Genomic DNA, 12,760 nt, shown 5'->3' with positions numbered 1-12,760 from the left:
ACAGAGTTCACGTGGCATGAGGGTTCTGGCTTTTTAATGAGGGTTAAGTTCTCGTGAGGAGGCACCCCCCCCCCCCCATGTGGAGTGACGTCAACCGCTCATGATTATTAATGAGAGCGTTACGAGTGAGCGTGACATCAACGCTCTGGCTTTTTTTAATTAATGATTTCTTTTATCGCTATACTTTCCATAAAGAAAGGTCAAAGTGAAAGCTAATTCGCGTAAACAAATGTTCGTTTCCGCTCCACCTTCTTCATGCGGAGTGACGTCACTCGTTCATGATTATTAATGACGGTCGGGGGGTGAAGTCCATGTGGAGGACCCCAGCTGTTCATGATTATTAATGAGGGGGGCTGGTTGACATGGAGTGACGTCACGCACGTTACACACAGACATTCTTGGCTCATTATATTAGTGATTGTTTTGTTATGACCATAGTTACATAAAAGTATATACTGAGTTACAAACCCTTTAATAATGAAAGAGTATTACTAAATGAACTAATTTATATAAAAATGTAATTGATCAAATTCTGCTGGCACATTGCAATGTGGGAAGCTTTATTATTGTGTAAAAAAGGCATATTCCACCCAGCAATGCATTCCTTGGATAAATTAGAATTTCAGTTCAATGAATATGAATACCTGACATTCCTGAAACGGAGTAATCAGATAAATAATGAGGTACACATACATGAAACTAAAATAAATAAAATTAAACATAAATGGGATAAAGTTTGTCTAGCACTCAATACTAAGGCTATGTTTTTGGTGAAGGTAAGGTGTTCATTCAGTCCTACTGGCTGAACATTATTCAGTTTAAATGAGGCAGCTCTCTGTACTTTTTCTGATCTCATTCCCAGATAGATCAAGACAAGATTATGCACCGGACATGTCACTGGAGTTTTTTTGGTATAATTGCTTTGACACTACTCTCAACAAAGCATAAAATAATCATTTATTTATTTTAGATGCAAGCTCATTTTGTCTCGGCCTCGCTATGCGCTGCGTTGCACCACTATCCGAGTAGTTAACCTCGCATTCAATAAACCTTCAGAGCCAGGGTGAACATCTAACTCCAACGTATTTAATGAATAGAACGAGGTAAAACTGATGGAAAACACAGCACTTTCAATAGCGATACAATGAATGAACACAAGGAGCATCATAACATTGTCTAAGATAACATGAAACTCAACAATAGGTCCTGGATGGACCAGGCACCTACATTAGCACTGAATAGCTATACAAGAGAATAAGCTACTGTGTTAATTAAGGTCACATCGTGCAATCACCATTCTGCAGACGAAATGTACAGCGCTGCACATAACACTGGACTGTGGATGAGATACTTCTTCATCCTTTCTCTCAAGATCACATTAAAGTTACATGGGTACAAGTCAGGCTCGACTTATCCAACTACAAGTAACATTCACAATAATGCAAGTGGCAGGCTTCGTTGTTAACTAGGCCTCATATTTATCATAACAATTTAACAGCATTAAAAAGGCATTTACAGCATTATAACGGCAATCCTAACATTATAACAGCATTCCCAGTATTATAAGAACATAAACGAACTTACAGACAATTCTTCTTAAAGTCCCACAATGAACAGATGCACCTTGTGCCTCCATTTTGTACTGTGGAATGCCGCATGGCTTAGAGAATCTTAAATCGTAACCTCCTGGTCACGTGACCAAACTCAACACCATATCAGGAATTCCTATGTACGCACAACCCCATACTTGCCGTGAGGCAGAACACTCCCCGTCTGGTATCTAGGAGATACCACCATTTATTTTCCTATCTCATAAACAAATGTACAACAAACTTCAACGGGTCAACTTATATGTCCATATCTTTGCGAGAGAGAAGTAGTACTGTCTCAGCTATAGGCCTGACAAAAGTTTCTTGCGACACCTTGCTTGGCTATCATAACCTCAACCTTTCGAACTTTTCCATCGGCACTGCGAATTGTCTTGAGGATGCAGCCCATTGGCCACTCATTCCATTTTACTTGGTTGTCCTTTAGTAGGACAAGGTCACCTTCTTGGATGTCTGGTCTGCTCGACTGCCACGTGCTGCGCACTTGAAGTGTCACAAGGTACACGTTTTTCCAGCGATGCCAGAACGTGTTGGTGAAGCTCTGCACTTGTCTCCATTGACGTCTGTAGAGGTCTGCAGTGCTGACCTCCTCGGTGGGTGCTCTGAGCACATCTGTCTTCTGTGTAAGAAGTGTAGCAGGAGTAAAGATGAATGGTGACTCCGGGTCGGTTGAGATGGGGATCAGGGGTCTTGAGCTAATAATAGCTGAGACCTCGGCCATGAGAGTGGTCAAGACTTTGTGAGAGCCATGTGGACCCTACATCACACAGCATGGAGTCAAGAATGCGTCGAGCAATCCCGATCATGCGTTCCCAGACTGCACCCATATGCGTAGAGTGAGGCGGATTGAAGATCCATGTGCAGCCTTGGTCACTAAGGTATTTCGCCCTGGTCCTTGACGTCGGTGACGTAGTCCTGCTTCCTCCAGTCAACGGACACGGGAGCCTTGAAGGTGGGTGCCATGAACGTGGCACCAAGGGAGGCCTTGTTGGTGCTGTTCCAGCCCCTGAGGCCCAGCATGGTATGCTGGAACTCCTCCCTAGTCATGTCACCGAAGCTGTTCATGCCCAAGCACCAGGTGTGCTTGCCCAAGGAGTGCTTCAAGTTGTGCACTGCGATCTTCTTGAGGTTCCTTCCCCAAATCACCCTCCTCCAGCCCTCCTCCTTCTAGTCGTAGGCCTTGCCGTGGAACTCCTTCCAGGATTCCCACTCGGACGACAGCTCCGGGTCGAGGAACGTAGAGGCCACGGCCGCAATGACCACCGCCATGACCACCAGCAGAGCGACGAGCAGCAGCTTCATCTTCGTCTTCTTCCCGTCAGTCAGGACAGGCTTGAAGAAACGTGGAGGAACAAATTACAGCGAAGATGGTGGATGTACAAGCGAAGTCATGGTCAGCGTGTTGGTTTCTTCGTAAGTCTGCACGGTACAACCTTGACTTCTCTCTTCGAGTTTCTCTTTCAGCGTGAAGTGGTTGGAGCACGGCTTGAAGAGCGACATGCATTCATTCATGAGCACACTTGTTCGGAATGTGCTTATCCGGTCTGGTTTGTGTGTTTCATCGAGACAGACACCACCTATGATGACCCATCCTAAGTCAAGTCTCTGGGCATAGGGAGCGTCGTGAGGTCCATTGCGTTGATCGCGAACCTTGTGGACTCTCAGCATGTCCCTGCCAAGCAGAAGTAAAATCTGTGCCCCGTGATCCAATGGTGGGATGAACTCTGCTATGGGCTTCAGGTGTGGGTGGTGACATGCAACTTCGGGCGTGGGAATCTCGCTCCTGTCGTCCGGTATCTCATTGGACTCTATCACCGTAGGAAGGGCCAGCTTCATGGTGCTATCCATGGTTTCCACCATGAGGCCACTCGCTCTTCTACCAGCTGCCTCCATCAGCCCTGAGCATGTTCTGAGCGTGTATGGAATGGAATTCCCACATACGCTTAGCTGATCAAAGAACTCTCACCTTGCCAAAAACTTGTTGCTCTGGTCGTCCATTATGGCATACATCCTTAATGCCCTTTCAGGATGTCCTTTGGGATACACTCAGACAAGGCATATCTTTGAGCAAGATTTTCCTTTGAAGCCTTCTGCAGACGTATGTGCATTTGGTTGTGACTCACGAAGTGGATGAGGCGGTCTCACCTTGCTCCCCGCCGTGCTCTGCTTCGGGATTGGAAGCCTTAGTGCTCCTGGGTTTGGAGTAAAATGTGTGCAGAGCAGTTGCGTGTTTTTCACTGCCACATTCTTTGCACTTGATATCTGCCTTGCAATTCCTTGCAAAGTGGTTTGTAGAAGCACAGCATTTGAAGCACACTCCACATTCTTTCAGCATATTCTTCCGCTCTTCCAGTGGCTTCCTCCTGAACTCACGGCATTTCTGGAGGAAGTGAGGTTCATCATGCAATGGGCATTGCCTTTCTGGATCTTCTATATGTTTTTTTTGCGGTGGTTGCCTGGACGAAGTTTGCGAACATCGTAGGAGAGACCTCAGTCTTGTGTACGGAAATTGGCACTCTCACTGTAACTCGTCTTGCCGTTGCTCTTTCGATTTTTGGGAGATCTGGACTGGAGATCCCCGTGGTGCCAAACATGAAACTCGGGTCATTTATGGTCCTAGCCAGGTTGTGGATAAACCTTGAGAAAAACGAGAATGGGGGGAATGCAACCTGATGCTCTGCTTGTATCTTGAACCCTCTGTTCTCCATTTTTCCCGCACGTCGAATGGCAATTTTTCGACGATGGGGTTCACTCCATGGTAGGTATTCAAGAACATGAGACCTGGTAAGTAGGGGTCAGCCTGGGCTGATTCAAGCTCCATCAGAAGATCTCCAAGCTCTCATAACCTTTTATTGTCTCGACCAGAGATTTTTTTTAAAGTTCTGCAACTTCTTGAAGAGAACCTTCTCAATGGTTTCTGGGCTACCATAGCACTCCTCGAGCCTCCCCCACACCGCATGCAGGCATGAGGCAGGGTCGTCCATGTTTGCTGACTGGATCCTCTTTGCATACTCTGCAAACTCATTTCCTAACCATTTCACCAACAGGTCGAGTTATTCACTTGCAGAGATGTCTGCATTCCTGATAGCATTCCTGAAGGTAGATCTCCAGGCTCGATAGTTCTCAGAGTGGTCATCAAACTTTACGGGTACTGTGTTGATTAGTTCGCGGTGAGCCAGGTAACTAACAAAGTCCCCTATGCCTGCTGATCCAGGGTGTGTTAGTACTGGCGCTTGTGAGATGCCATAATTGGCTGCATTGCCTTGCATGCTGTCAATCGCGATGGCGTTGGATTGTGGGCCCAAAAGGTTTCGATCACGTTGGTTTGATCCCTTTATGTGACTGTCTGGAATGTGGGTCTGACTTGGTGTATCCATGTCTGACCCCATGTGTGCGATGCTGAGTCGGTGATTAACTGCCAGGGCAGGGTATATATTTTCACCATTCCCGTATACAGCATTCATGTTCACTCGGCATGGAGGCGGTGATGCCTTGACATCCACCCTTTGCTCAGTATCAGTTGGTGGAGGAGCATTGGTGCATTGTTCAGACCGGTCTAAAATATTTTTCTGGTAAGTTGATCATAGTCCTTGACAGGCATCTGAGTGCCAAACTCACTCCAATTCTCTTCCTTATCCAGATTAGCTGCTGCTTCGAGCACCTCTGCCTGGGCCTTTGCAGCAGCTGCTTTTTTTTAGTTGTAGGGTGCTTAACTTAGCACCCAGCTCAATTTTCCTCCGTGTGGCAGTAGCCACTAATGTACTTTCTTGCTCTTCAAGCTCTGCTTCCTTCCGTGCGGCACCAGCTACCGATGCACTCTCTTGTTCTTCAAGCTCTGCTTTCTTACAAAGAGTGGCAGCTGTTGCTATACTTGCTTCTTCTTGTATGCGGGCCTTTTCAATTAGCATGGCTTCCTCTTCAGCCATGTAGGCGATACGGGCGTTTTCTGCTTCTGCACGTGCCTGAGCTGTTGCCATACTAGTAGATGATATCTGTGAGTGTGCTGAGCCTTTAGATCGTGTGGTGGACTTGGATGAGACAGAGTGCTAAGATCGTGTCTCTACTAAGCCCTCCACGCGGTACATTGAGTCTTGTATCACTGCCTTCACATTATCATCGCGCAGTTCAAGGAAGTGCTCTTGCATGCGCACTCCCTTGATGCCCTCATCTATTTTCACCTTCTTCAGGAGGGAGATGTCTTTATTTGCCAGCAGCTTGTAGCTTGAACTGCTGACCTTCACTTGCTGTATGGCCCGCTGAATTGAGGCCACTGTGTCTGAGGCGTTTTTAGCTTCAGATATATCTGCTTCAACCCAGTCCCATGCGATTTTTATCCTGGCATCAAAGTCTTGCTTCTCAGCATCATAGCTTTCCAAGGACCATTGTGTCAGCCTGACCTCTCTTTGGGGCCTTGAACTCCCTTTGTCCTCTTGAGGCAGGATGGGAGGTCCTGGATTGCTTAAATCACTTCCTTCAGCAATATCTCCCTGCTGAACTGTGGCTTTCCATGCTGCGATGCTTGCAACACAAGTTTAATGTAGACTCGCTGCAGAGCTGGCTGCTTGAGAGCTCCATGTCTGAGGAGCTGGCTGGTTGAGAGCTCCAAGAAGAATGTCTTTTTACTGTCTCGGCCTCGCTGTGCGCTGGCCGAGACAGCACAAAATACAGCATCTGTTAATACTTTCAATATCGATAGACTGAATTAACACAAGGAGCATCATAACATTGTCTTAGATAACATGAAACTCAACAATAGGTCCTGGATGGACCAGGCACCTACATTAGTACTGAATAGCTATACAAGAGAATAAACGGTGTTAAATAAGGTCACATCTTGTAATCACCATACTGCAGCCTAAATGTATAGCGCTGCACATAACACTGAACTGTGGATGAGATACTTCTTCATCCTTGCTCTCAAGATCACATTAAAGTTACATGGGTACAAGTCAGGCTCGACTTATCCAACTACAAGTAACATTACTACTATAATAGCCCAGAAATGTGTGAAACACGTGACGTCACTCCACATGCACACCCCCCCCCCCATCATTAATAATAAAATAATCATGAGCAAGTGGATTTTTACACTCACGCGGAAGAAGGCTGAGCGGAAAAATATGATTTTTTCGCAAAGTCACTTCAAATATGATGTTTATTTACAGAAAGTGACGGTCAAAAATAAATCTACGCAGCACAGTGCTACATCCGTATGTGACATCACTGCAAAAGAGCCCCCCCCATGAATAATCATGAGCGGGTGGATTTTTACACTCCCCCAGGTCGAGTGGAGAAACATTTTTTTCCGCAAATTCGCTTTAAATTTGACGTTTCTTTATTGAAATATCAAATAAATAATTCTACGCAGCAACAAAGTTATTTTGCCGACTTTATGTATTTCTTCAGCACTTGAAACAAAAGGTAAGTCAAATTTTTGCTTTTAAATTATAATATATACATTTCTCCGTGATTTTACAGATATTGTATCGAAATTTATTTCAACCCCAGCGAGTGAAAGCAGAAGAAAATAAAGTATCAGAGCAGTGATTTTTTACTAATTGAAGGTCAGTTAAATACAGTGCTACAGTGACATAAAGTGACGTGTTTTATGACATAGTTTTGTGCAAGAATCACTGCCATTAATACAGTACTACAGTGAAATGTAGTGAAGTGTTCAAAATATCGTATACGGAGAAATCTTCCAAAGTCCTTAATTTCATTTTTTAAGTTAAGAAAAATTTATTTACGTGCAACAATTCCTAAAAAAATTTACAATCACACAAGAACACATTAATGTACATCTTTAATATTACAGCTTCCATCCTAGGATGGGCAAAAGGCTAGTTCACAATAATGCAAGTGGCAGGCTTCGTTGTTAACTAGGCCTCATATTTATCATAACAATTTAACAGCATTATAAAGGCATTTACAGCATTTTAAGGGCAATCCTAACATTATAACAGCATTCCCAGTATTATAAGAATATAAACGAACTTACAGACAATGCTTCTTAAAGTTCCACAATGAACAGATGCACCTGTCTTCACTGAGACGCTATTTGTGCCTCCATTTTGTACTCTGTGGAATGCCGCATGGTTTAGAGAACCTTAAATCGTAACTTCCTGGTTACGTAACCAAACTCAACACCATATCAGGAAATTCTTGTGTACACACACCCCCATACCTGCCGTGAGGCAGAACACATTGTATTGCCAATGCCCTGGTCATTGACTCACACTTAACAAGTTATGGCCTCTTCAATGAGCAGCAGCGTCATGAAACAGCAATGCTCTTGTTTAAGCTGGTCTAAAATCAATTACCAGCAATAAGCCAATATGGAGCCAATACAGAATATTTTAATGGATGGTTTAAGATGGTGTGAGGGGGGGAAATAGTTAATGTATTTGTCAGCAGCAGGCCAAGTCAGTGTGCACAGCCCATGAAGACAAATGTACATGCCCAAAACAACCAATTATCCAGTTGATTGCTTCAGACTAACCTAAACAGGAATTATTAGAGGCATTAACTGAAATGTCCAATTCATCAGATTTATTTCCCAAAACCTATAATTACTTGGGTCCTGGATTTTCTGTATTAACCTTCATTGATGATGTGTATTGATTATGAACAATCGAGTGTCCTAATACAAGAATAGGATTAAATAAAACACCGTGATAAACTCCGAGGTATTGTTAAATGTCCCCTTTTGAGAGCAAACTCCTACCACCAGTTCTGTTTTTTACAGCCATGTGTGACATTTTTGATTATCAATTACACCAAAATGGTTGCAGCGATCACAATTTTTTTTGTTGATTGTTACCAGCTGGAATCTATCCACCGTTGAACGCCTTCCCATGTCCTGAACATGTGTTAATTGCTTTGCTCGGTCTGTGTTGGTCATCCTATCGAGCACACTCCATTTTTGGTCTACCATTCTAATATCAGCCTCGTTCATTGACCATCATCCCTTCTAGCAATGTGTCCTGCTCGAGCCCATTTACTTGTATTCAGATTTTACATCCCTAATTCGCATTTTCTTCAAGAAATGTGTTCTTATATCTGTTTCAGTCTAGTTACAAGCATGTACCTCTTCATATATCTCTGTGCACCTTTGAGCATTTGTAACATTTTATGAATCAAAATCCATATGTCTGTGTTTAATCATTACCTCTGACCATCTGTCTGTCTAAAACAGGGGCCACAATGACACTTGCATAGGTATTTCAAGATTGAGAACACGTTAGGATAGATGTGTGTTGCGATAAGGACTCTGGCTAAATCAAGAGTTGCTCAAAACTTGGGGACACAAAAACACCCATACTAAAATGAATTGCCTTGGCAGTGGTTCTTTATTCAAATGTTACACCTGTAATATCTTTCTCCTTACATGACAATTTGTCCTGGGATATATTATTTTATGATACATCTGAACATATTCTTAATAAGTGGATATTTTTATCATAAATTGTAATTTTCTGCCCTTTTTCAATAAACTGGTGGATGAAAGGCTTTTCAAAGCCTAAACAAATCAAGAGACATCTCATTCTCTCTCTAATAAACTAAATATGTATGGCCCTTTGTCTATCCACTGAAGAACGAGGGCCTCCCCACCCTGCGTTGGACACGTGGGTTATTTGACCATACATCACATCAGCGGTCATTTTTAAATCATAAAAAGAGGGCCAAGGATTGGTTCAAATATCAGTCACCACTGATATCAGCTCTAACTGGGCATAAAACTCAAGACTGGGGTTTATTGTGTAGTGTGACAACCATTATCCCACCACACCACTATGATAATTGGATACCAAATGGTTGACATCAAAGTGTATTCATGCACAACTGAGTGTTGGGCGGTGCATACATCAGTTGCTATCCTGAGTAAGTAGTGAAAATTCCACATTCGTACGGTTGGTGCATAGATCTAGGTTGTTCTGCTGCTATATGTAAGACTCTAGGGCTTATGCCCTATTTGTTTTTTTAAGAACATGTAATATTTCAAAAAGCAAGAGAGGTATTTTAATTATCGGGTAAAAAAAACACCACTCTCGAGTGATATAACCCTGTGCAAATTGAATGAAGGTGCATCGACAAGTAAAGAAAACACATTGCATTAAGCAAATGCCTGTTTTCCAGCAAGCTTGCATGAAGAAAGAATATAAATCAGCATATGTGATTACATACGTGATCATGCCAGTGTGTTTGTCACTGCGGGTGCACAATGACGTCAGCACAAATAGATAGTCTCTTGGATCAATAGCACCATCCTAAATGCAATAAACACTAATTGCCTGGAAACCCTCGAGGGAACTGGGACAGCACACTTATTTGGACACGACTGTTGTAAATGCAAAAAAAAACCGTCTCAATTAAAGACACAATCATCTCATTATATCTCATTATCGTACAGTCATTCCATTAGTAAAAAAAAATGTGTATGTGGAAACACGATTGAGACTATGCTTTGAGTCCATTTGCAGCTGAAAAAAAATCAGCTTTCAAATTTTAACTATCAAGTCATGAATGCATATGAGAAGACATTTGTAAATATATTGTGCAGTCATAGAGAAGTGATCTCTGCATGAACATATTTGCTAACTTCAAATGTATTGAAACGGAATTTCACAGCAGAACAAGTGTCCATCTATATAAATACAATTCTTATACCAGTATATATGCCACTTTTAACAAACCTTTTTCAACCTGCGTGTACACATTTGTTATCAATCAAAAGTCCATAATTTTTAGCGTGTATAATTTATTGTCCTCCGCATCTACACTTAGCATGGTTGGCTAAGTATGCTGCGAAATAAGTTCAACATACAAACAAATAAAACAAATGTTCGACATTTCCTTGCTAAGTTATGAGAGCCAAAGCAAAAAGTGCCCAAGTAGACTGCACAATTTAAAACCTTATAATTCTACAGAGCTTATTTGCATTATAAAATCAAATGTTTCACTGCTGATCGGGAGGTCCAACCGTCAGTTTAACCACAGGGGTCCTGAGCAATGACTGGCCCAAGAAATCATAGGAGATCATCAGGAAGAATGGTGGGAAGTACTTTGATGGCCAGTGGGTCCGCATGAGGGCCGCAGAATTGTGAGTTTTAAACACTTTTTGAGGTCACATTTCTCTCTTTCTTCTCCCATTTGTAGTGACTGGGAATGTCACTGTGTGGTGCCGGGCCTGCGAGGCCACGGCGGGATGTATACTGTTGTGTGTACACCCCAGACACGCGGTGTAGTACCAGCCCTAGTGGGGGCTTGGGTGAGCGCTGGTTAAGTGCGGTGGCACCACGCACAGCATGCGGTGCGGGCTCCCGTTGAGAGAGCGAGAGAGTGTCAGCCAGCTAGGGTTACGTTGGGAGCATGATACTCTGGCTGACCTGGGGACATGTGACCGGATGATACTGGAGGGGGGCCACTGGTAGAGGGGACAATGGGTGGTCACATGGTCCAAGAAAGACTCTCGAGAGCCTTCGGGGAAGGGCGAGAGAGATCCAGAAGGTGGGCGAGGACCCAGCTTGTGGTCCAGACCGGGAGAGTGGAACCGTGTCTAGTTCTGCCGTAGCGTAGTTACTTGGGTGGTCACCGCCCGAGAGTATGTTGTGTTAATAGCCCTGGAGTATGTTGTGTTAATAGCCCTGGAGTATTTTGTGCTAAGAGTTGAATAAAACGTGTTGCTCCCTAAGACAACGTCTGCGACTCAGTTGGACTCACTACACATTTAATTACTAATTCCTCTCATTCTTACCTCAATAATTCCACTCATTCATACACTCAATACTACACTGCCCACAGCCTCTCAAAACTCAACTTATTTTTTTACCACGTAAGGCCCACTGAGCTATATAACTCATTTTCAGAAGTGACCTGGCCACAAATGATAGCTCAACAAAGTGGCTTATCATTTGGAAATGTATAGCAGCCAAGTACGCATGTTCCTAAATGTGGAGAGGAAAACCGGAGGATGCAGAGACAAATCCACGTGACCATGGGGAGACCATGCAAACCCCAAATTTACAAGCGTCAGGGTTGGGATCGAACCCATGACCTCCTGTATACCAGGGGAGGTAGTTAACATCACACCTCCGCGGCGCCCCTGATGAATCTCAATAAAATAAATAATTTCCAATGAGTGTCCTGACACCTGGTTTTCTGTCTGTTGTAATTGTTTTAAGCTAACATATATTTTTTAAATTAGCATTTATTTTCTTCAGGCAATAGGGTTCATTCTAAGGTTAATGTTGGTACTAAGGATAGGCTTAAGGATAACTTTCGGCTTAGGCACTGAGTTTGTATGATATTGTATATTTGTTCATATTATGATAATGTGAAACAAAAGTGTGGTTTCGCGAAAAAAATAAAGCTTACGTGCCGAAGTGTATTCTTTTTATAGATGTGTTCTGGCTAAAACAGAATTAAGAATGAGCTCTAATGGATCACCAAAGCAGCAGATATTGTGTAAGTGATGTTGGTCCTCACCCAGACACGCGTCCCACACCGGTAATGATTCCTCCAGCTGGCACGTTTTCATCCCCATAGAGCTCATAGCCAGCAAACTGCGACAGCTCCAAGAAAGGTGACCTGCAGCACACAGGGCGTAAAGGGAGGGGGAGACATTAAATCACCACTCTCAGCAAATTAACAATTTTATAAAACTAAAATGTTCAAGTGTTCCATGGGCATAAAAAGTAGAAATAAAATCGACAATCTGATTCCATTTACTGATTTTCAGGTGTCCAATGGAAAAGGGGAGTTCTGGTCTCTTATCTGGTAGAGGTAGAGTTAATCAATCATTTCACACAGTTCCATAACACTAAGTACACAATGCAGCATTAATTATCAGTTTACCAGAGATTTACACAAACAACAACTCAGAGAATCAAATTTAATTCCAGAGTTTAAAACAAATTTGTTCTAACACTGTATTACATCTTAAAAGAACACTCAGAATAAATCCACCAACTCACTTTTCCAGGGAATAAAGATACTAGTTACTGCATTGATACAATTTATTTGTATTACCTTTTTTTGTATTAATCCCTGCAAGTGACTACTGGTTCATACAGTAGGGAATAGCATTTTCCCCACATATTCTGCCACCGACAAAAACATTTGTCGCATGACAGTTAAATTTATATTGTTATTTC

At 42.9% G+C, this 12,760-nt stretch overlaps 1 protein-coding gene across 1 annotated transcript in view; it reads right to left on the bottom strand.

Moving 5' to 3' along the window:
- Window positions 1-12,760, bottom strand: part of MCCC2 (methylcrotonyl-CoA carboxylase subunit 2) — a 109,263-nt gene that overhangs the window by 87,334 nt on the left and 9,169 nt on the right. Inside the window, exon 4 of the mRNA XM_032962451.2 lies at window positions 12,093-12,194. Within this exon, the coding sequence (XP_032818342.1) occupies window positions 12,093-12,194 (102 nt within the window). The remainder of the gene's footprint in view (window positions 1-12,092; window positions 12,195-12,760) is intronic.

This window comes from Petromyzon marinus, chromosome 1 (genome assembly GCF_048934315.1).
Source record: "Petromyzon marinus isolate PM22_M1 ecotype Great Lakes invasive population chromosome 1, UKy_Petmar_22M1.pri1.0, whole genome shotgun sequence".
Classification (NCBI taxonomy): Eukaryota; Metazoa; Chordata; class Hyperoartia; order Petromyzontiformes; family Petromyzontidae; genus Petromyzon; species Petromyzon marinus.
Note: the sequence above shows the minus strand (reverse complement) of the source record. Positions and strands in the feature narration are given on the sequence as shown.